Raw genomic sequence first — 21,264 nt, 5'->3', positions numbered from 1 at the left:
CACCCGAACCCAGGCTCGGTTCAACCATGCCCAAATCTAATTATTGCTATACATTTAATCATATCTTTTCATTAATATACAAAACAATTATTAGTTGCAATAAAAAAACAAATATTATATAAGATGTTAATTTGCTAACTTTATATTTTCCAAATATCAATAATTTTTATTAATGAATAATTTAAAATATCAATAATTAAAATTATGTGTTAATTGATAAATATAAAAGTCAAAGAGTTTGTATTAATTGTTGTTAAGATAGAAGGAGCACCCTTTTCACACATTCACTAATTTGGCATAGAAGTGAAGTAGTAATTTACTTCTATAATTGAACAGGAAATTACATAATTACTAGTACTATAGTCCTATAATAGTGGGACATGACTCAACACTTGCTTTTCCTTTCTTCCCTCTTCTTCTTTTCAAGCTTTTCATGATCTTTCCTCTCCTTTAAATTTTCTTGTTCCCCCTATTTCTAAATATTTCTTTTTAAGTGTCTTCTTTCTATATCATTTAACTTACTCCCACTATATCATTTACTTACATATCCCAAACAAAAAGATCCCATGTTGAATTTCTTATAACATATATAAGAAATAAGATTAGTAATTAACTCAAGAAATACAATATTTCCTCCTCAAAAAACTTATTAGCATTATTTTTGGGAAAAAAAAAGAAGAAGATGAATAGAGAGATGAATGGTTATGAAGGAGAAGGAGTTGCAAAAGAAATGAGAATAGATTATGTGTATAAAGTAGTTGTAATTGGAGATTCAGCAGTTGGAAAATCTCAATTACTATCAAGATTTGCAAAGAATGAATTTTGTTTAGATTCAAAGTCTACAATTGGTGTTGAGTTTCAAACTCGTACTGTTACTATTAAATCTAAAGTTGTCAAAGCTCAGATCTGGGATACTGCTGGCCAAGAAAGGTTTCTTTCTTACTTTCTTTTTTATCTTCTTCTGCTTCATTTTATTTACGTGTAATCATCAAGTACTTGTTTGATTATTGACGTGTTTTAATAATACACGGAAATAAGTAGATAACATGTTAAGTTTCTTTTATTCATATGAGCCACGGAGTCACTACAAAGTTAAAAAAAACCGGAGGGGAAATTCAAAACTGTAGCTTATCGTTCACCGTACCTTAATCTTAACTACTAAGTTAAAATATTCTTAATAGATAACATGTTAATTGTTCCGTGATCGTTTGATTGGCAATATTCTAAAAATTGTTAAGTGTAACGTGTGGTGGTAAGTATACTTCATATAGTCAACTTTCAAGTTTAGGCAGACTTATGACTTGTTGTGATGTCAAATTAGTTTAGTTGGTAGTTTAAGGTTTAAGTTATCTCTTCTAAATTTAGTAAAACTGAACATTTAATAAATGATTAAATCTATTAACTCTAGTATGGATTAGTAATTTTGTACCGTTGTTTACATCTAAATAGGCATAAATGATCGTTATTTTTTTATTTTTTTTTAAGGTGAAGAGAATGTATCCTAACTCTATAGATTATAGTTGTGTGTGTAGACAATATATATATATACTTGAAGCAAATCGGCACATTTTAGGAAAATTTGTTTTCGAGGATATATATTTTGAATAGTGCTCATTTCTTTTAGTGGTTCCGTTTATTGTTTTTTTATGGTTTTTGAAATATATTTTTGACCATTAATATATAGAAGTATATTATGAGATTTCATATGATAATATTTTAAGATTCTATATTAAAGAGGATATGTGTTAAAAGCTCGCTAACTTTGACCGATAAAAAAGTTAATAGTGGTAGTACTTTTTGTATCTAACAAAATGATCAATGATGAGAGATAAAACACTATCAGCTAGAGATCAGCTTGTCTACTATTAGGGACAATGTTGTAATTTATATATTCCATGTTTGTGTATCAAAAACATTAGTTATTGATAAATCAATCCATGTTTATGTGTTTAAGACACTTGTTCCTTACAAAACAACCCTTATTGGTGCAATATCTGACAAAAAGTATATGTTGTCTTGATTTGCGTGTTTTCACAGCTTTTTCCCCCAAAAAGTGAACTTGATACCATGTTTGTGTGTTTAAAACACCGGTTATTTATAAATCAACCCCTGTCTGTTTTTAGACACTTGTTATTTACAATTCAATCTCTATTTGTATGGTAATATGCTAAAATTACAATAATGTCTCCGATGGTGGACAAAGTTGTCCTCTAACTGATAGTAATTTATCATTCCTCCCAATGATAATGGAGTTGTTATGTGCTATATGATTCACGTGGTTCCTAATATGAGAATTTGGTATCAGTACAAATGTACAATAGTGTTGCATTTATGCTCACAATTCAGTTAGGCAACTAACAAGCATAGATGAAATTCTATTATACGTTTAATCAATTTTTATGCAAATAGAACTTTCTATAGACAATATAGTACTATCATAAATAGAAATGTGAGACAAATTTGTCTTGTAAATATTTTTTCTTTCTTCAACCATATGCTTCCAAGATTATTTCAAAACTTCTAAATTCATACCTAATTAGTATAAATTCCAAGAAAGAGATAATTCGCTTTTCGATTTTTAATGGGAATTCAACGCCACATCAAACTATAACAACTTGTCTTGTTCAATTGTTTGATAAAGATAGTGAAAGAATTAAATAAAGAATTTAGTTATGAAAACGCAAATAATAAGATTTTCTCAGTGGTCCATAATCTTGTCTCAGATATGATTAATTACAATTTACAGTAGCAGACTGGCAGATCAGCTTCCTGAACCCCACTGCCTTTTTTAACGGGGTGGTTTGAGAGGTTTACAATTGTTTATACCCACACCATTCATGTATTCTGAATCTCATCCAAGACATTATTGTCGAAAAGTATATTGGATAACCTTGTGCTTTGACACAGTGGTTGCTCATTTTTTCGTTTAATTAATTGGTCGAGGTTCGATCTCCAACATTTAAGAATAGAAAAAGATTCTTGGTTAGTCCTTTATCCTTAAGTAGAGCACCTGGATCGAGGGGATTAGTCACTGCTAGGGTTGATCAACTCCAATCTGGCCTGACCTGATTTTTGGGCGGGTTTGGGCAGAAAATTTTGGCTCCCGGTCGGGCCGGTCCTTTTTTTTATTTGGGCAAGTTAAAAATGACTTTTAAGTCTATTTTTTTTGCCCGACTCGATTTTGTTCCAAAAAACTCGCTCATTTTGGCCTGAAATAGCGGACTTTGTGCACAAAAAATTGGCCCGAATTTTGGCATGGTCCGACCAACGAGAATTTTTTTTAGGCCCGGCCCATGATCACCTATAGTCACTGCTATCGCCGATGGATACCTTGATTGTTCTCCAAAAAAGAGAAAAGTATAATGAATATTATACTTTCTCTATTTTTATTTCACTTATTGCGTCAATTTTTTACAATGCAATTAAATATTTCTCCAACCCTAGTCACAAATCAATTAATTGAACTTGACATTTTGAAAATAAACGTTAAGACGAATTTAATGGAATGATATTTTTTTGTCTATATAATATTAATGAGGTTTTACTGTTAATTTTTTTTTAAGCAGACAGTTAATTATCCCTTCTTAAGTATGGCAAACATTAAATCAAATAATGTAGTATATGTGGGTGCAAACTAGGTAAAGTTTCAGTATATGCTAAATGTTTGTCAAAGATACGAGAAGATATAATTACAAAGATGGGACCATGTAATAAATTTCATATGCAATTTGCTTGTCTTGTTGATGTAGCACGTGAATATAAACCCCTCCATATCACCAGAAATCCAAAATCAATCTGTCTAGTTGTCCTACTGTATTTATTTGATTGTTTCAGAGTTCATTTATCATACACTCGGGTATACGTACTATGCACATTATATGCATGGTACACTCAAGATTAATTTTTACTCATTATTTGAGACTTTCATTTTTTTTTTTGTCATTCTGATTTTAACATGAAGGTACAGAGCAGTAACAAGTGCATACTACAGAGGAGCACTAGGGGCAGTAGTAGTGTACGACATAACAAAGAGACAAACATTTGATCATGTAGCAAGATGGATAGACGAGCTCCGGGCACACGCCGATAACTCGATTGTGATCATGCTGATCGGTAACAAGGCTGATCTAGTGGATCAAAGGGCGGTACCGACAGAAGATGCTGTAGAGTTTGCACAAGATCAGGGCTTGTTCTTCTCAGAGGCATCAGCCCTTAGTGGGGACAATGTAGAGAAAGCATTCTTTAGGGTACTTGAGGAGATATATAGTAATGTGACCTCTAAGAAAGCCTTAGACTGTGATTCTCCTACAGGGAATAAATTGAATGGTCATGCTTCAGTTCCATTACAGGGCTCGAAAATCGATGTTATATCAGGTTCTGATCTTGAGATCAGTGAGATGAAGAAGTTGCCCTCTTGTTCTTGCTAATAACTCTTGTGATTGAACAGTATTTTGTCTATTTTAATTGTAACATGTGAATGAGCTGAGTATTGTTAAACTTGCATACTATGGTGAATTTATATGCAACGGGTAGGGAGTGTTAGTAGTCTTAAAGTTCAAAGAATGACATTGTTACTCCCAAATTATATACTTCTTCCATTTTGAAATAAGTGAAACACTTCTCTATTTTATGTGAGAGCTTTTTGAAGAGAGTGTTTCAATATTTGAGAACGGAAGAAGTACAAATCTACTATTTGCGTCGCACCGTATGCTATGTGCGACGCAAATGGTTACAAGATTTGCGTTGTTTCCTAATACGACGTAAATTACTTATTGGCCGTTTGCGGATGATTTATAAGTGATTTGGGGTGACCTAGCATATTATATGCCTATATATTGTATACTTGGCTGGTTTTAAGTGTGGCCATTGGTACATTTTGGGATCACTAGGTGTGCTTCACTATAAAGTTCTATTTTGGGGTAGTTGATATATCAATCTCTGATATTTAAAGAGGTTCGCGAGTGTGTAAAATTATGTGAAACATCGATATTTTTATTCTATGTGAAACATTATTGTTGTGACTTGTGATATTGAACTATTCTCGTGGTCTCTTGATCATTGGTATAAACGTACAAAAATTGAAAATTGTTTAAAATTGACTATTAGAAAGAAAAGATATATGGTTGATAAGCAAAATAATGATAAATATTAATGGTAATTAATAAGCTATTATATATGTCTCATGCTAATTAATATTATCCATAGCCGTGCTTGTTTAAAATTGTTTTCTTCACAAATATATATTCTTATGATGCATTACCACTTTATAGGTGGTATAAAGTCTTAATAGAAATTTACAAAAAAAAAAAAAAATAACATGTTTGAGGATTGAATTGAATTAGCACCAATGAGCATGGGATTTTCCTTACAATTATCATAATTCATTATCGCTATCAAATGGGCCACTCAAGTAGTCCATAACAATATAAAATGTATTTAATTCATTTTAAATTTGATTATCTGCAATAATTGATAGAGTATAGACGTACAAAAATTGAAAATAAGAAACTCTAATTGACTAACTAGTTACTAAGCTAAGTTTGATTACTGGTAAATTGTACCTTTCAATCTCCATTAGAGGCACCTTGAGGAACCTCCTTCCCCAGCCACTTTCTCTTATTTTTGAAGTGTCTAACCTATTAAATTACATTTACATATTGAGTTTTGGTCTCCGAAACAAAAAAAAATCGAGTTTATTAAAATATAGAAAGAAATTAAAGACTTAATTGCTGCAATCGGAATTTAGGTTTAATTGTCAGTAATCATTCCCATGTGTAATAATCATGTTACTTTTGTTAAAAGAAGCTTAACAAAACTTAAGTCAATTATGATGCAAAAAGGATTAGGTACACCTGTGATGAGATGTGAGTCAATATATTAGGTAAAACAATTTACTTAACACATGCGAAACAGATATATGTTTGATTTGTCCTTGGTCTTCAAAACATTTATATGATCAAAGTGAACATAACAGAAATGGCATCATATTGATTTTGCATGCGCATGCATGGATTGATCTTCGTATGATCATTTTACTGTTCTCGTACTCTTCCTCTGGGTGATTCACACGTTAATATTGGTTGTTACTTGTTAGAGTGTGTAATTTGTTTCAAATTTGTCATAAAACATGCTACATGGCTTCGAAAGGTTTAGTTAAATTAACAGACTAGGAGAATAATTTCCTTTTATTGTGTTCGTTATTAACTAAAACAGTCGGCCGCAGATAAATTTTGATTGTGACGCTTGATTGTGTCTATAATAATCAACACAAATATAACAAGATATATTAGTTTGTTCTCTTCGCATACAAAAATAAGTTTTAAATCTAATAAGTCCAGATAAATTTTAACATCTTATAAAATGAATTTAATAAGTTAAGATAAATTCTATTAAGTTTTTAAGGTATTTTTTTTAACAAAAGTGTAAATTTATAGAGCAAATTTTGACAAATTTCCCTTTCCTTTACCTATAAAGAAATACTTACCTTCCTCACACAGAATTTCACCGTACACTTAGGTATAATATGAGTATGGTAAACCGAATGCTATTATTTTTGCTAATCCGATACTCTTTCATTATAATTTGTCGCTCATTAGTGTCATTCAAATAAGTAACTGAGAAAGAATGAATCATAAATGTATCGTGCACACAATACACTTCCATAATAGGCATAATATTCTTTCAGTAAATGTCAACTAGTTTAGTTTATTCAACAAGATCTGATATTAAATCTCATCTATATTATTTGTCATTGTACCTCTCTAGTCTTTATACGTAAGAAAAAGAATAAAAGTAGTACATTTCTCCTTCCCTTATCCTAATTTCTATCCATTTTCCCTTTTCTTCCAATTTCAGCCCGTGAAATGATTAATGCGAATGCCTTTGGCCCAACAGTATAGAGAGATAAAATTGCGCATGAATCTCACAACTAATGCACGTGAATACTTCAATCTACTAAAAATTTTGGCCGATTTGGGCCATGAAGCCCATTCCGCTAATTGTTCAATCAACAAACACCTGAAGTCCTGAACATTAAACAAAAGGCTTTTTTGTTGGTTCTATACTTCTATTTGCACTTTGCAGTTGGGACTTGGGAGCACTATGATTGATGAAGGAATGAAGCTTGCAAACAAGGGTGCTATTGTGTTTTATGAAATTTTATGTTGTACCCGACCTTTTTCAACTCTATACATTATATCTCTGAACTCTCTAGATGTCATACAAAATACCCTTATTAATAATTCTTTTTTACTTTAAATCTCATTTAGTCTTTACTCTTTAATTTATCAGATCATATTCAAAACCTCGGTAATCTAACAAAGTTATAAAATTCTACTTTGTTTTATATCGTATATATTCTGCATAAGGGTATTTTGTATAACGTTAATAAATCTTAGGGGTACAACATGGAAATTTTAAATTCATCAGATACAACACTTAATTTCGTAAAACACAGGGATACTATATAGAAAAACCGATTTTTTCAAAGTTAACTTCTTTACTATATCCCTTCTTTTATTAGCTATAAATACAATATTGATTTTTTTGTTCTCCGATGTTCAATTTGTAATGTTCACATTTTTAATTATGAGTTTGAGTCTTACTATACACATTCAAGAAAATTCCAATTAAAGGCACTTTGATGATAATGATTTCCCTTTCCGTGCCCATTTGTTCAAACTTTTAAGATTGTTCAAACAACCGAGCAAATCATACAAGTCGAAGTTCTTCCATAGTTTGCCACATAAACACATAATGGACTAGTTGGCTCCATTAAAGTTTTCTTTTGGAAGAAATCAAAATATAGACATAATCAATTAATTCTAAACTTGATCTCTTAACCACAATCATGCAAAACACTAAGCCAAACACTTAGAAACTTGGCAACTTATCAATTGACATCAAGAAAAAGACCCTTTGATATTTTTCAATGCAAAAAACAACTCTTTTTTTTTTATTCTTCTTTCTTTATGATCAACTAGGGGACAAATATTCCTCTTGCTAAAAACAAAATGTTATCTTAGAAGAACAAATAACACACAAAAGGAAGAAACAAAAATTAAACTTTTCAAGTTTCAACCCAAAAAAAAAAGAAAAATGGAAACTTTGTCAAACCCAATCTCAAACTTACAAGTCCCAAAACCATTCAATCCCCACCACCACAACCACCACAAACCGACTCTTTTCTCCTCCCACCACCACCATAACCACCACCCTTCCTCCACCGCAAAAACCACCGCCACGTCATCAATCACCACCTTCCAACAAAAAGACAACTTTACCCCTCTATACTCTCATTATTCACCAAAAAGGACACCCTCACCACCCCCACGTGCATCAATCCATCGTAGAGCCGCAAGTGGATATGCAGCCGCACTTTTGGACATATCTCAAGGAAACGGCACCGTTTTGAGGGTTGAAAAGGATGTGAGAAGGTTATTAATGGTGGTTTTTAGAAGCAATAATAAGGAAGTTAAGGAGTTTATGAAGGATGAGTGGGTGGAGGAGAGAGAAAAGGGAAAAGTTGTGAAGGAGTTGGTTGAAAAGGGTAAATTTGAGGGTAATTTGGTAAATTTGGTGAAGATTTTGGTTGATAAAAGTAATAGTGTTTTGTTGATTAAAGAAGTTCTTGAAGAGTTTTTGAGTGTTTTTCATCAACTTATCACTGTTGCTGGTGTTGCTCATGTTCCAACTACTAGGTTGGGTATGTGTTGATTTTTTATGCAGTTTTAAGGATTGTTAGACTTCTTGTTTAATAATGGTTTTTGTATTGTTTATTCCTGCAATTAGAAGATTTGGTTTGATTTGATTGCTGCTTCATTGTTTTGATTAGTGATTAATGGAAAAACAAAAATGAAGTTGTATTAATGTATTGAATGTTTATGTTTTAACTTTTAAGCATGTAGTGTATGAATGTATGGGATTTGTGTTGTGTTGATTGAATGATGGGTATCTTATGAGGCGGTGCTTGTGAATAATTTTGCGCAAAGTACTTTGTAAATATTGATGATTTTGTACCATGTTAAGAGAGGTTTCGATATTGTATGATGTGTGTGAATGTAGATAAACCTAATTAGGGATTGCAATTTGGCGGGGTGGCGGGGGCAGGTCCGGAGGATAGTACCTCCACACCCGCACCCGCATAAAATTTCAATCCCCATCCCCGCCCCATCACCATTGTGGGGAAAACTCCAGATCCATTCTCGTTTCATCAGGCACGTATTTATACTCATCCCCGCCCCACCATCCGCATGGGTAACCGCACCCGCTTCATACCTGTATCGTACCCACTTCATCCCCACTCCCACCATCCGTATGGATATCTGCACCCACTTCGTACCTGCTTCATACCCACATAATTATATTTTGCAAGATAAAATTATTAATAATATAAGTATATAAATAGAATTTTAATCATATATATATGGTGGGGCGGGGATGGCATGAAATCCATACCCGCTCCCCCACCCATTGCGGGTAGGATTTTAATCCCCATCCCCGCCCCATCTCTGCCAAGTCGAGCGAGGATGGGACGGGTCTCCTACTTGACTTGCCCCACTGCCATCCCTAAACCTAATCCTTATCTCTCGGGATATTTCAAGAATGCCCCCTCTGATGCTTAAGTTTGAGAGGGTGGCTTCTGACCCTCTGATGCCTAAGTCCACAAGGGTGGTTTTTTCGGATTGATAATAATTAGGGATTCTATGATTACTTACCTTTTACGGTCTGTTTGGTAGTTGGTTATACATAGTGGTAATGAGAGTGAATTTGTATGTAAAATTGTCAAGAAAGTTATTGTTCATTCCTATGGTAATGCTAATTTATTCTAAATAGTACTTTTTCTTGTTGAATTTTCATTCCCATCTCATTCCTATGGTAATGAAAATTGCTTTCCCATGGAGAAAAAAAAATCACAAGTTTAGGGATGAGATTGTTTTCCCATGGTGAAAAAAACACAAACTCGGGGGCTAAAATTGTTCACAATGGATATATTAAGGGTCATTCCCTTGTGAAATTACACTTAAAAGTCATTCACATTATTATCATTTATTAACGACTATCAAACAGGTCGTTAATAATGATTAAGGGAGTATTTATGGGGTTGAGACCCTATTATATTCTTTGAGTAACACATGATTAAACCCTAATGGGATTTTAGTTGTGGTCATCGTACACAATGACACTGAGTATGGTTAAGCTCGTATACCGACCTTTTAGTTTAAAACTCACACGCTGGCCAAGTAGACTCATAGAGTCATAATTGCATATTGGCCTACTGCACTTACGTGTTACATGTCCATTTATGTTCCCACACGACTTTTCCTCGTATGTAAAATAATTTGGTGTTCTAAAATTTTGAGATAAGCTCTCTATATGAACGAAATTTCAAATGGACCTAGATTTACGCTTGAATGACACAAGAAAGCGAACCCTTCTAATTTATCTATTTGTATTATAATTTTTTCTATATGAGAAAAAGACTAGAAAAAATTGGAAGCTTCAAATGTATATTATGTAACACTCCCCTTTAACAGAGTGGAGTCTATCGTTAATGTCGCATTAAGGGACAACAACTGTCCTGAATAATCAACATAAATTCTTCTGTCATATTTTACTTGAATAATCAATTGTCCTGAATAAATTGATCATAATGTGTGTTGAATTTATCATAATATTAACTACCAATAAAATAAAATGGCGTATAAATGATACATCAATTATGAGTCTAAGGTTTTTCTTAAGTATAATTTACAAGAATAACCCAAAATTTAGGTGATATTCCCATAATAATCTTGCTAATTAGAAATTCTCCAATTTTAATTTGTATCTCCTAATTCTAGTAGGAAAGTAAGTTACCAAATAAGTAATGTTAATATAATCATTAAATGGGCAAAATTAACTAATCCGTGCATGCATGGCAGACTTTAGCAAAACAATATGAACTTGCAAAGCCCATATCGCCTAAAATAGAATTCGCCTTGGGTCATGTGACCTATTATTGAAAAGTTTTTCAAGTCTAGTTTTCAACACGGTAAGAATCATTCAATAATCTTTAGCACATTAAAAGTGATTATTCTAGAATAATCTCAACTATAGGCTTACCTTCCCAAAATAATCTCAATCTCCCGTTAATTATCTACTTAGTTATACTTCCCCCGTTTCACAATATTTGCAACACTTGTATTTTTCACGCATACCAATGTAAAATTTTGAGGACATATATCTCTAATTTTGTATTTGTAAAAATTATAAAAAGTACATATTAAAAGAATACATATTAAGACGAATCAAACAAAATCGCACATAACTGTATATTCGTTTACGTATAAATCACAAACGATGGTCAAAGTGAAATTTGTGAATAACGTATAAAGTAAAAGTGTTGCATATAATATGAAACGGATTAAGTATGATGTTTTTTTTTTCCAGTTTCTCCTTCTCTTTTTATGTCCCTTCCATCTGTCTAGTAGACTAAAGTTTGGCACATTACTTCTTAACTTCTAAAATTGGATTTTATTAGGTCACTTAAGAAGAATAATTAGGATTATTATGAAATAATCTACACTTTAGAATTTAGATTAATGAAAGTATTGAGTCAGACCGTCTGACATATTGTTTACTGTCAGACGGGCTGAGCCCAATACATCTTCTCTCTGCTTCACTTTTTAGGTCACATTCTCTCTCCTCTTTCTTCTTCTTCTCTGGACTGCAAAATCACATTCCTCCTTTGTTTCTCCTTTATTTGTTGCTCAAAATTGAAGCCTGAAGGAATCGAAAAAGAAGAAAGGAAAAAATCAAAAAAAAAAAAAAAAAAAGATGCCGCTGATATTCACCAGTCATTATCTCTCTGGCAAAGGGTATAGAGGCTGAATTGGAGCCTGTGCTGCGGATTGTCACTCCTACTCAGATCATTCACCGAGCTTGTAAGACTTGTTTCTTCATCTTAGTTAGTGCCTGTGTGTATATTATTCATTTTATTTTTGTGTCTTGAATTCGAATTGTTCATTTTGGCAGCTGGAGTTCCCATGGAAAACATTTTATATTTTGGAGGACCAAATATTGCCTCAGAGATTTACAACAAAGAGTATGCTAATGCCAGAATTTGTGGAGCTGAGAAATGGAGGAAGCCTTTGGCCAAGTTTCTCAGACAGCCACATTTCATAGTCTGGGATAATAGTGACCTTGTCACACATGAAGAAGAAGGAGAAAGTGAGAGAAAGTGAGAGAAAGTAGAGGTTAGTGTTTTGTTTTCTTTTCAGTTGGATTTTGTTTTCTTTCAGTTGGACTTTCTTTTCTTTCAGTTAGACTTTCTTTTCTTTCAGTTAGACTTTGTTTTCTTTCAGTTAGACTTTTTTTTTCTTTCAGTTAGACTTTCTTTTCTTTTAATTAGACTTTGTTTTCTTTCAGTTAGACTTTCTTTTCTTTCAGTTATACTTTCTTTTCTTTCAGTTGGACTTTCTTTTCTTTCAGTTGGACCAACTGAAAGAAATAATGAGCCAACTGAAAGAAATAATGGACTAACGGAAACAAAATGAAGACTACCTGAAGAAAAATGTAGACTACCTGAAAAAGAATAAAAACCAACTGAAACCCAAGTAAGTCTAACTGAAGCACAAAAACCCACTGAAAAACAAAGAAGACTAACTGAAAACAAAATGAAGACTACCTGAAAAAAAATGAAGACTACCTGAAAAAAAATTGGAACCACCTGAAAGTCGTCCGACCAAGATTATGGTCGGACGAGTCCGACACAATACGTTCTCGTTAGATTATTATGAGATAATTAACTATCATTGGATTTTTTCATGTGAACTTTTTCCGTTTCTTAATCTATTTATTCCAATTATTTCACTTCGATCCGTGGCTATTTCTTATAAATTACATAATGAAGTACTCACGGGAATAAAACGTCTCACGGGAATTAAATTTTCATGTATATCAGATGAGCACTGGGATCGTCGATATTTTGTGCGAGGAGACAGTTCAAGTTTTGTGAAAACACACTCAAGAGAATCTTTAAAATTAAGCACTTCGCTGCGAACAGTAGTAGGATTAGTTAAGAACATGCCTGAATTACAACTTTGTTGTTATGAATCAAGTGAAGCAAATCCACGCATTCTCCCTTAGAAATGGCTTAGATTACACCCAAATCCTCATCACAAACCTCCTTAAAATCCCCAACATTCCTTATGCACGCCAACTGTTCGACCTTATTCCTCAACCAACATCTGCACTTTATAACAAGCTTATTCAAGCATACTCTTGCCATGGATTTCATCATGACTGTTTCTTTCTATATTCCCAAATGTATAAACGACGCTGCTTCCCTGATCCTCTCACTTTCACTTTCCTTTTCGCCGCGTGCGCTTCTTTCTCCTCTCCTCACATTGGCAGGATGATACATGCACATTTCATCTTATCAGGGTTCAAATTTGATGTATATGCGTTAACTGCATTGGTTGATATGTATGCTAAGTGCGGGTTTAGTAGAATCAGCTCGTAAACAGTTTGATCAAATGCTGTTTAAAGATACACCCACTTGGAATTCTATGATTTCTGGGTATACAAGAAGTGGGAATATGGAGGAAGCAAATAAATTGTTTCAGTTGATGCCATCAAAAAATGTGATTTCTTGGACTACTATGATTTCTGGGTATTCTCAAAATGGGCAGTATGTAAATGCCCTGAACACTTTTTTGTGCATTGAGAAAGAAGAAGGATTGGAGCCTAATGAGGTGAGTGTAGCTAGTGTTCTTCCAGCTTGTGCTAATCTTGGTGCATTGGAGGTGGGAAAAAGGATTGAAAAGTATGCGAGGCGAAATGGGTACATGAATAATCTGTTTGTGAGCAATGCCTTGTTGGAAATGTATTCAAAATGTGGTAAACTTCATAGAGCAATGGAGTTGTTTAACGAGATTCGTGACAGGAAGAATTTGTGTTCTTGGAATTCAATGATGATGGGATTTGCTACACATGGAAGACATGAAGAAGCACTTCATTTGTTCCGTTTAATGTTGGTGAGCTTTCTCTGTTCTTTCTGTATGCTGATAAACACAATTCCTCCTATAAAACTGCTCAATCTTTAACTGGTAAAACAATGATAACGCTAAATTGTGACAAGAGACCAGTTGTTTTGTGAAACTTTATTCTTATTCCTACATGCCATAGGACACAATGACACATCATTGATATCTGCCATTTTTGTGGGTTGTGTTGTAGAGAGAAGAGATGGTGCCTGATGCTATAACATTTGTGGCGGCTCTTCTGGCCTGTACTCATGGTGGAAAGGTTGCAGAAGGCCGAGAATTATTCAAATTAATGAAGGAAAAGTTTGGTATCATCCCCAAGCTAGAACATTATGGATGTATGGTTGATCTTCTTGGGCGTAAAGGGAAGCTCAATGAAGCTTATAATATTATACAAACTATGCCAATGAAGCCTGACCCTGTGATATGGGGTACCCTTTTGGGGGCCTGCAGTTTCCATAGTAATATCAAGGTGGCAGAGAAGGCAGCCGAGGCCCTTTTTGAGCTCGATCCCTGGAATTCAGGGAATTATGTCATTCTTTCTAATATTTATGCTTCAGTGAAAAGATGGGATGGCGTGGCGAAGCTGAGAAAGATGATGAAGGGAAGCCATATAACAAAAGCAGCTGGTTACAGTTGTATCGAAGAGGCGGATGAAATTCATGTGTTCATTGTTGAGGATAATTCACATCCAAGAGCGAATGAGATATACGCAGTGCTGGAAGATATATATTGCAAGATCATGAAAAATAACAGTGTAGATTCAAGTGATTTGGATGTTCAAATTGACAGCTATTGCATGAATCTATAAAGCCAATACAAAGATACTTACTTTTGTAACTTATCTTTTTTGCTCTTAACAATTTGTTTTGCTTTAATCTCAATGGGGTACTTCCAAGTTCCAATGGACGTATATATGAGGTGATCTAACAGTTTTTTGCATAACTGGGGAAAAGGCGGAGATATTATAAGGTGAACACAAAGACTTGTTCTTGAAGGACATATATGCGATTTTCCTTTATATTATACTTTCCCCGTTTAGAAATAGTTGTACCGTTTTATGTTTTCACGCTTGCAGATGTATGATTTTAAACATTAATATCTTCAATTATCAATGAGAAAATTATAAAAAGTTAATATTAAAAAAATATACATTGAGACGAATCTAATAAGATCTTATATGACTGTTTTTGATAATATATAAATCGCCAAAGATAATCAAAGTGTATGATGTGAATAGTAAACACTACGCAAATGGTGCAACTATTTCTAGACGGAGGAAGTAATTATTACGTACCTAACTATTCGACAACAAGACTTATTTTTTTCACAAATGAAAGGTTCTAGAACAACGAGCCTTCATCTTTTGCTAATTTGCTGTGAGATAGGATGGAAAGAAAGCAGGGAGAAGAAAGAGGTAAAGAAAAACCACATACTTTGGTTGTTATAATGTACATGAACACAACAACTGATTCTAACTTCAACCATATGTTACAGGATGTAATCATATCGAAAGACAAGGTTATATATATATTTATAGTGCCGTTGCTTTTTCACATCTACCACAGAGCTCTCAGTTTCAGAAGTGCACCAGGTTTATACTTTCTTCACCTTCATCTTCTTTGCCATCTTTCTTCGGCTCCTTCCTACTACTTTGAGAATTTCATCGAGAAGAATCACAGGAGCGGAAACAATGATAACCAGTAACCACTCGTTGGAAGTCAAGGGAACTATACCAAAAACATTTGCTAGTATTGGAACGTACATAATAAGACAGTGAAGCCCAAAAGAGAGAGACATGGCGATCAACAGCCATGGGTTTCTCCATGGTGGCATCGTGATCAAACTGTTGTCTTCCGAAAGGGCATTTAGGGAGTTAAACATTTCAATTGCCACCAGAACAGAAAGTGATAGGGTCATTGCCTTCACTTTACCAACAGAAAAATAGTCACATGGATTTGTGAAGCTTATAACGCGTCCCCCAGCAACTGTGAATGGTGAAGCAGTGAAATTCGACCATGAAGGGCACTCTCCCCAGTTTTGTAGCTGAGTTAGTTGTACCAGTGAGTGACCATCGCTTATGAGATTGATACCAAGAATAGAAGGTTGAGTATACCATAAGACAAAGATACCGACTGTTGCCACACCAACATAGGAACCAATCACCTGCCAAGTTTTGAAGAGCATCAGAAACTGAACATAAGAAGACTTGTTACATCCATTCTAAGTCATAACTTAGGCCCGCGTTCTCTTTAACTTAAAATAAAATTATTATAGTAAACATCAATTTCGATCACTAAACATAAGTTTTATACAGTTAATATAATTTTAGTTCAGTAAAAAGCAGTGAATAAAGCAGAGCCTTATGGCCTCACTAGTCACTCCAATGGAGCACTGATGCTGGGAATAGAGGAACCTCTTTGTTAGTATTGGAGTACTATTGGAAATCAAGTATGATTTCACCAAGCTAAACATAGAGAGAAAAGAAGAGCAAATACGCACCAGGTACCGGAAGAGAACCCAGGAATTGATAAGAGCGTCATTACTTTTACGGGGTGGTTTCTCCATAATATCTATATCAGCAGGGTTGAAACCTAGAGCTGTTGCAGGTGGACCATCAGTGACCAAATTGACCCACAGAAGCTGCACGGGTATCATACATTCTGGAATACCAAGTGCTGCCGTCAAGAAGATGGATATGACCTCTCCTACGTTCGATGATATCATGTACCTAAGCATAGAGGGAAGGGAGAAGGGATTTAGACATTGATCAAAACTAATAAAGCATAGAGCTGAATGTGGAAGTTTGTTTATATGAATTACTGTTGTATTAGTAGTACCTAATAAAAGCTTTCATATTGTTATAGATTGAGCGACCCTCAGCAACAGCAGAAACTATAGTACTAAAGTTATCATCTGCCAAAACCATATCTGCAGCTTCTTTTGCCACCTGAAACATTTTGTACTATTCTTAGAAAATAAACCGAAACACTATAAGATAAACAACTTCATCAACATTCATGAACCAAGCCAATCCTTTTGTATTAGATTACACCAAGGATGAGTTCAGGTAATACTTCTAGGACAAGCCTAGTCTCTTAACTTTCCTTACTAGAAAAACCGACTATATCAAAAAGCAAATGAAATAATATTCATGGACATGGACATGTCTACCTCAGTTCCAGCAATTCCCATTGCGATTCCAATGTCAGCAAGTTTCAGAGCAGGAGCATCATTGACACCGTCTCCAGTCATAGCTACGATCTCTCCCGTCTCCTTTAACATCCTAACGATGTCTTGCTTGTGTTTAGGCTCAGCACGAGAGAAAACCTTGCCTCCAGGTCTAGAGAGAATATCAAGCTGTTCTGAAGAAGAAAGTGCCATGAATTCTTTGCCAGTAAAGCTTCTCCCCTTCAGCTCTTCAGAGTTAGAAAACAACTGGATTTCTTGACAGATGGCTTCTGCTGTAGACTTGTTATCTCCAGTAATGACAATCACTTTAATCCCTGCTTGTCTGCAATCACCCATTGCCTGTTCCACTTCTTCTCGAGGTGGATCCTGTTCGATCAATCATTCAAGTCTTAGTACAGGTAAAATTTTTGAAGCAGTTGCCATAAATGGCTTATATAGTGTCTATTCGGAAGGAAAACATTTTAGGTAAATTGGTTTTCCCATTTTCTTTTGTTTGGTTTGTATGGGTGGAAAATAGTTTTCTCAATGTTTTCCATCCATCCATCAACCAAACAGAGCATTAATCGAAATGCCAAAGAGCTCTCACCCGAATACCAACAACTCCCACGAAAATTAGGTTGTTCTCGATTTCTGGGTAGGAAGCAGGATCAAGGAGCTTCTTATGGCCCGGATGACTTTCATTGGAATAATCTGAAAGTTCTCCCAACTCATCCTTATACGCCAATCCTAGGCATCTCAATCCCTTTGAGCTCATCTCAAATTGTCTCAACAGCAACAGTTTCTTGCAGGATTCATCGATTGGAACAATTGATCCATCTGCCAGTTGAACATGTGAAGTTCGCTCCAATAAACTCTCAACAGCACCCTGTAAACTCCGACCTTTTAGTCACAGGAGAAGACTACAACAGATGAAATTTAAGTGACTACTTAGCACCTTGGGAGAAAGCTCACCTTCACTAGTAGACGGTTTTGCCCAGTTGGCTCCTGGACTATGACACTCATAGACTTGCGAAAGCGATCAAACTCCAGTGTAGCCACCCTCTTAGACCTCTTTGTCCACCAGTCACAGCAAACTGTCCATTAAAGGATCATATTAAGTGTAATATTTGGAAAAACTGTAAACTAAGAGCCTGTTGGTTATTCTTAATTATAGTTTTCAGTATTTTTGAAAACTAAAAACAGAAAGGAGAGAATTACTAATCCTCTATTGTTAGTTTTCAAAATAAACATGAAAAGTTCAAGTGTGATTGATTTCAAAATTTCATCACACAGCTTCTAACATAAACCAAGAAATGGAAACTTACAGATGAATTCTGATTCAAATGGCTTACCTAGCTTAACTGAGGTACGATCGATCATATAATTTGCAGCAAGCTGCATGTCACGGATTTTGTTCCTCACCTTTGCATCAGGAACACCCATCTTCTCCACTAAAACCTTAAGAGCTGCCTCGGTAGGCAAACCAGTAGCTTGATAAGCACGCCCATTGCAAAAAACTCCTGCATCATTGCAGACAGAGGATATTTCTGCCACAGCTTGGAGGTTCGCATCCATATTATAGCAACTCCAATCAACAATCCCCCCGTCCTTAGGATCATAGGTGGTTCCATCAACATGAAAAACTCGGGAAGTTGTAGTTTTCCCTCCCAAAGTAAAGAACTCAGTGACAGCCATCTGGTTAGTTGTGAGAGTGCCTGTTTTATCAGAGCATATGACAGTGGTACATCCTAAAGTTTCTACACTAGGGAGTTTTCTAACAATAGCATTCTTTTGTGCCATCTTCCTTGTGCCTAAAGCTAAACAAGTTGTGATAACTGCTGGTAAGCCTTCAGGAATGGCAGCTACTGCAAGTGCAACGGCTATCTTAAAATAGTAAGTACACTTCTCAAAAGAAAACTGAAAATTTGTAGGCCATCCATTCACAACATCCCAAGATAGAAAGTATTTATAGTTAATAACCCAAACAACGAGGCAAACAATTCCAATTGCAGTAGTAAGCCTATTACCAAACTCATCAAGCTTCTTCTTCAATGGAGTCTCACTCTCGTCTAATGAAGCTTCATGAATCTGAGTCTGAATTTTCCCAATCTCAGACTTCATCCCAGTATCAACAACAATACAAAGGCAAGACCCATTCACAACCGTTGTCCCTGCAAAAAGCATGTTCTCTTTTGCCTGCAATTCACAGTCATCAAAGAAAACAGGCAAAGTGCACTTCAGAACAGGCATAGATTCTCCTGTCAATGAGCTTTGCTCAACTCTCAGAGTCGATGTTTTCAAGACTGCGACTCTCATATCAGCCGGAACTTTATCTCCCACTCGCAACTCAACAATGTCACCCGGGACTAGCTCCCTTGCAGGCAAGTCCGGGACAAGGAACCCATCTCTAAGAACCTTAGCAGACTCACATTGCAAGTCTTTAAGTGCATCAAGGGCTTTCTCAGCATTACTTTCTTGCCATACCCCAACAATGGCATTAATAACAAGGATTAGAACAATCACAAAGGGTTCTACATAGGCTTCAATACCGGATTCCCCGGTTTCATTCCCATGTACATAAGCAAGTACAAATGAGATAAACGCCGCGATAATTAGTATCTTTACAAGCATATCATCAAATTGTTCTAACACAAGATGCCATAAAGGCTTCCCTTTTTCCTTGTCTAGTTCATTCCAACCATATCTCTCCCTTAGCTTCTCCACATCATAACTGCTCAAACCCTTGTCTAGTTTGACATTGTACTCTTTTAAGCACCTCTCAACTGACCAAGACCAAGCAAAAAATGGTTTCTCTTCCATTGATGTTAGTTCTACCATTGCAAACTCACAATCCCAAATTATCTTTCACCTCAAAATCTTAAACTCATCTTTTTTCTAACCTGCATGAAAATTCATAGAAAAGGAAATTTAGAATTTTCAAATTATATGACCATTGACCACCCATCCAAGAATCAAAATTTGAATTTCAAAATCATGACTTCAACAAAATACAAAAAGGTAAATTTCCCTTCTTTTTGCTATAATCAAATTAATTCTACCTTTTGGGTGGCAAAAATGTCAACTTAAAATGAACAATACAAAAATGTAACTCAGTCAAACTAAATTCTCAAATTTGCTAAGTAAATCAATAAAGATTGAACCTTTTTGTTAAATTGACATAATATGGACAAAACCCAGAAAACACATCAACAGATATACAATTCTACTCAACTAAATCTTACAGAAAATGAAAGAAACTTCTTTCAAAAAATGAAGAATAAGTTAAAAGAACAAAAAAAAAAAACTTACCAGGAAAACAGAGGAAATACCATGGAAGAATCCTTCAATACTTTACCAACTATATATAATTTTGTTGCTTTCCTTGCAGTTATGATTTCTGAAGGTGAATGACACACAATAAAACAACCAACACTACTATAATATTTTAAATATAAAAATAATAAAAAATTAAAATAAAATAAAAAATGGAAGAGTTAGGTACTGATTCTATGTCATATATTCAACCGAACCTTAGAATGCAAAGAGTGGATTGGATACAAAGCATTCTAAAGTAGTAAAAATCAAAATATCAAAGAAAAAGTAAATTTGGTAAGAAAAAAGTGGAGAAAAAAATAAAGGAAAATCTGCAAGTTAGAACTGTCGAGGATGGTTCGTTTCTTGGAACTTTAGCTTTTGTATAGTTTGTGCTGTCTCTTTTTTGGAGTATTTTTTTTAGAAAATTTTAAATTTTGAATATGGTTTGGTAAAGATATGAATTTACATTTTAGACCCTAACAAATTTATGAGATCATGAGATGAAACATGAAAAAATTGCTTCTTGTTAAATTTAGTCTTTTAGGTCACCAATGGACTATAGGCATAAAGAAAATTGAATTGTGTTTTGTCTTTGAAATTAAATGATTGGATGGTTTGGTTGACAACCCTACATTTTTGGAGTGAGAAAGGGTGGTGAATTTTTAAAATCTTCCATTAATAAAGAATTAGATTGTATCATAAGTCAAGACAAAGCCCTACATAATTGAAGAAGGTGTTGTTTGGGTATGAC

The 21,264-nt window shown here is 34.5% G+C and overlaps 4 protein-coding genes across 4 annotated transcripts; 3 read left to right on the top strand and 1 right to left on the bottom strand.

The window, feature by feature from the left end:
- Positions 1-394: 394 nt before the first annotated feature.
- Positions 395-5,021, top strand: LOC104906515 (ras-related protein RABA3). Its single transcript, XM_010695315.4, has 2 exons — positions 395-930; positions 3,962-5,021. The coding sequence occupies exons 1-2, from the start codon at positions 683-685 to the stop codon at positions 4,425-4,427; spliced, it is 714 nt and encodes a 237-aa protein (XP_010693617.1). The 5' UTR covers positions 395-682; the 3' UTR covers positions 4,428-5,021.
- A 2,847-nt stretch (positions 5,022-7,868) lies between these two features.
- Positions 7,869-8,943, top strand: LOC104906598 (hypothetical protein). The gene has a single exon (XM_010695399.4). The coding sequence runs from the start codon at positions 8,098-8,100 to the stop codon at positions 8,713-8,715; it is 618 nt and encodes a 205-aa protein (XP_010693701.1). The 5' UTR covers positions 7,869-8,097; the 3' UTR covers positions 8,716-8,943.
- A 1,794-nt stretch (positions 8,944-10,737) lies between these two features.
- On the top strand, positions 10,738-14,932 carry LOC104906678 (pentatricopeptide repeat-containing protein At5g08510). The gene is given in 5 exon segments (XM_010695494.4): positions 10,738-11,924; positions 12,016-12,236; positions 12,944-13,477; positions 13,479-14,018; positions 14,221-14,932. Coding segments are annotated over 3 exon segments (1,545 nt in total). The 5' UTR covers positions 10,738-11,924; positions 12,016-12,236; positions 12,944-13,090; the 3' UTR covers positions 14,839-14,932.
- A 513-nt stretch (positions 14,933-15,445) lies between these two features.
- Positions 15,446-20,875, bottom strand: LOC104906756 (calcium-transporting ATPase, endoplasmic reticulum-type). Its single transcript, XM_010695582.4, has 8 exons — positions 20,508-20,875; positions 18,551-20,098; positions 18,171-18,292; positions 17,806-18,084; positions 17,202-17,585; positions 16,868-16,977; positions 16,530-16,758; positions 15,446-16,193 (listed from the first exon to the last, which is right to left on the bottom strand). The coding sequence occupies exons 2-8, from the start codon at positions 20,034-20,036 to the stop codon at positions 15,624-15,626; spliced, it is 3,180 nt and encodes a 1,059-aa protein (XP_010693884.1). The 5' UTR covers positions 20,037-20,098; positions 20,508-20,875; the 3' UTR covers positions 15,446-15,623.
- Between the last annotated feature and the right edge of the window lie 389 nt (positions 20,876-21,264).

This window comes from Beta vulgaris, chromosome 1 (genome assembly GCF_026745355.1).
Source record: "Beta vulgaris subsp. vulgaris cultivar EL10 chromosome 1, EL10.2, whole genome shotgun sequence".
Lineage (NCBI taxonomy): Eukaryota > Viridiplantae > Streptophyta > Magnoliopsida > Caryophyllales > Amaranthaceae > Beta > Beta vulgaris.
This window is presented reverse-complemented; position numbering and strand designations above follow the sequence as displayed.

What these genes read in the sequence shown, in the direction of transcription:
- LOC104906598 (XM_010695399.4), top strand. Translation starts at nt 8,098, where the DNA reads ATGGAAACTTTGTCAAACCCAATCTCAAACTTACAAGTCCCAAAACCA.
- LOC104906756 (XM_010695582.4), bottom strand. Translation starts at nt 20,036, where the DNA reads ATGGTAGAACTAACATCAATGGAAGAGAAACCATTTTTTGCTTGGTCT. An exon ending in AAAACCGTCTACTAGTGAAG is followed by an intron (nt 18,085 to 18,170) that starts GTGAGCTTTCTC and finishes CGGAGTTTACAG; the next exon opens with GGTGCTGTTGAGAGTTTATT. An exon ending in TGGGAGTTGTTGGTATTCGG is followed by an intron (nt 17,586 to 17,805) that starts GTGAGAGCTCTT and finishes TTGATCGAACAG; the next exon opens with GATCCACCTCGAGAAGAAGT.
- LOC104906515 (XM_010695315.4), top strand. Translation starts at nt 683, where the DNA reads ATGAATAGAGAGATGAATGGTTATGAAGGAGAAGGAGTTGCAAAAGAA. An exon ending in GATACTGCTGGCCAAGAAAG is followed by an intron (nt 931 to 3,961) that starts GTTTCTTTCTTA and finishes TTTAACATGAAG; the next exon opens with GTACAGAGCAGTAACAAGTG.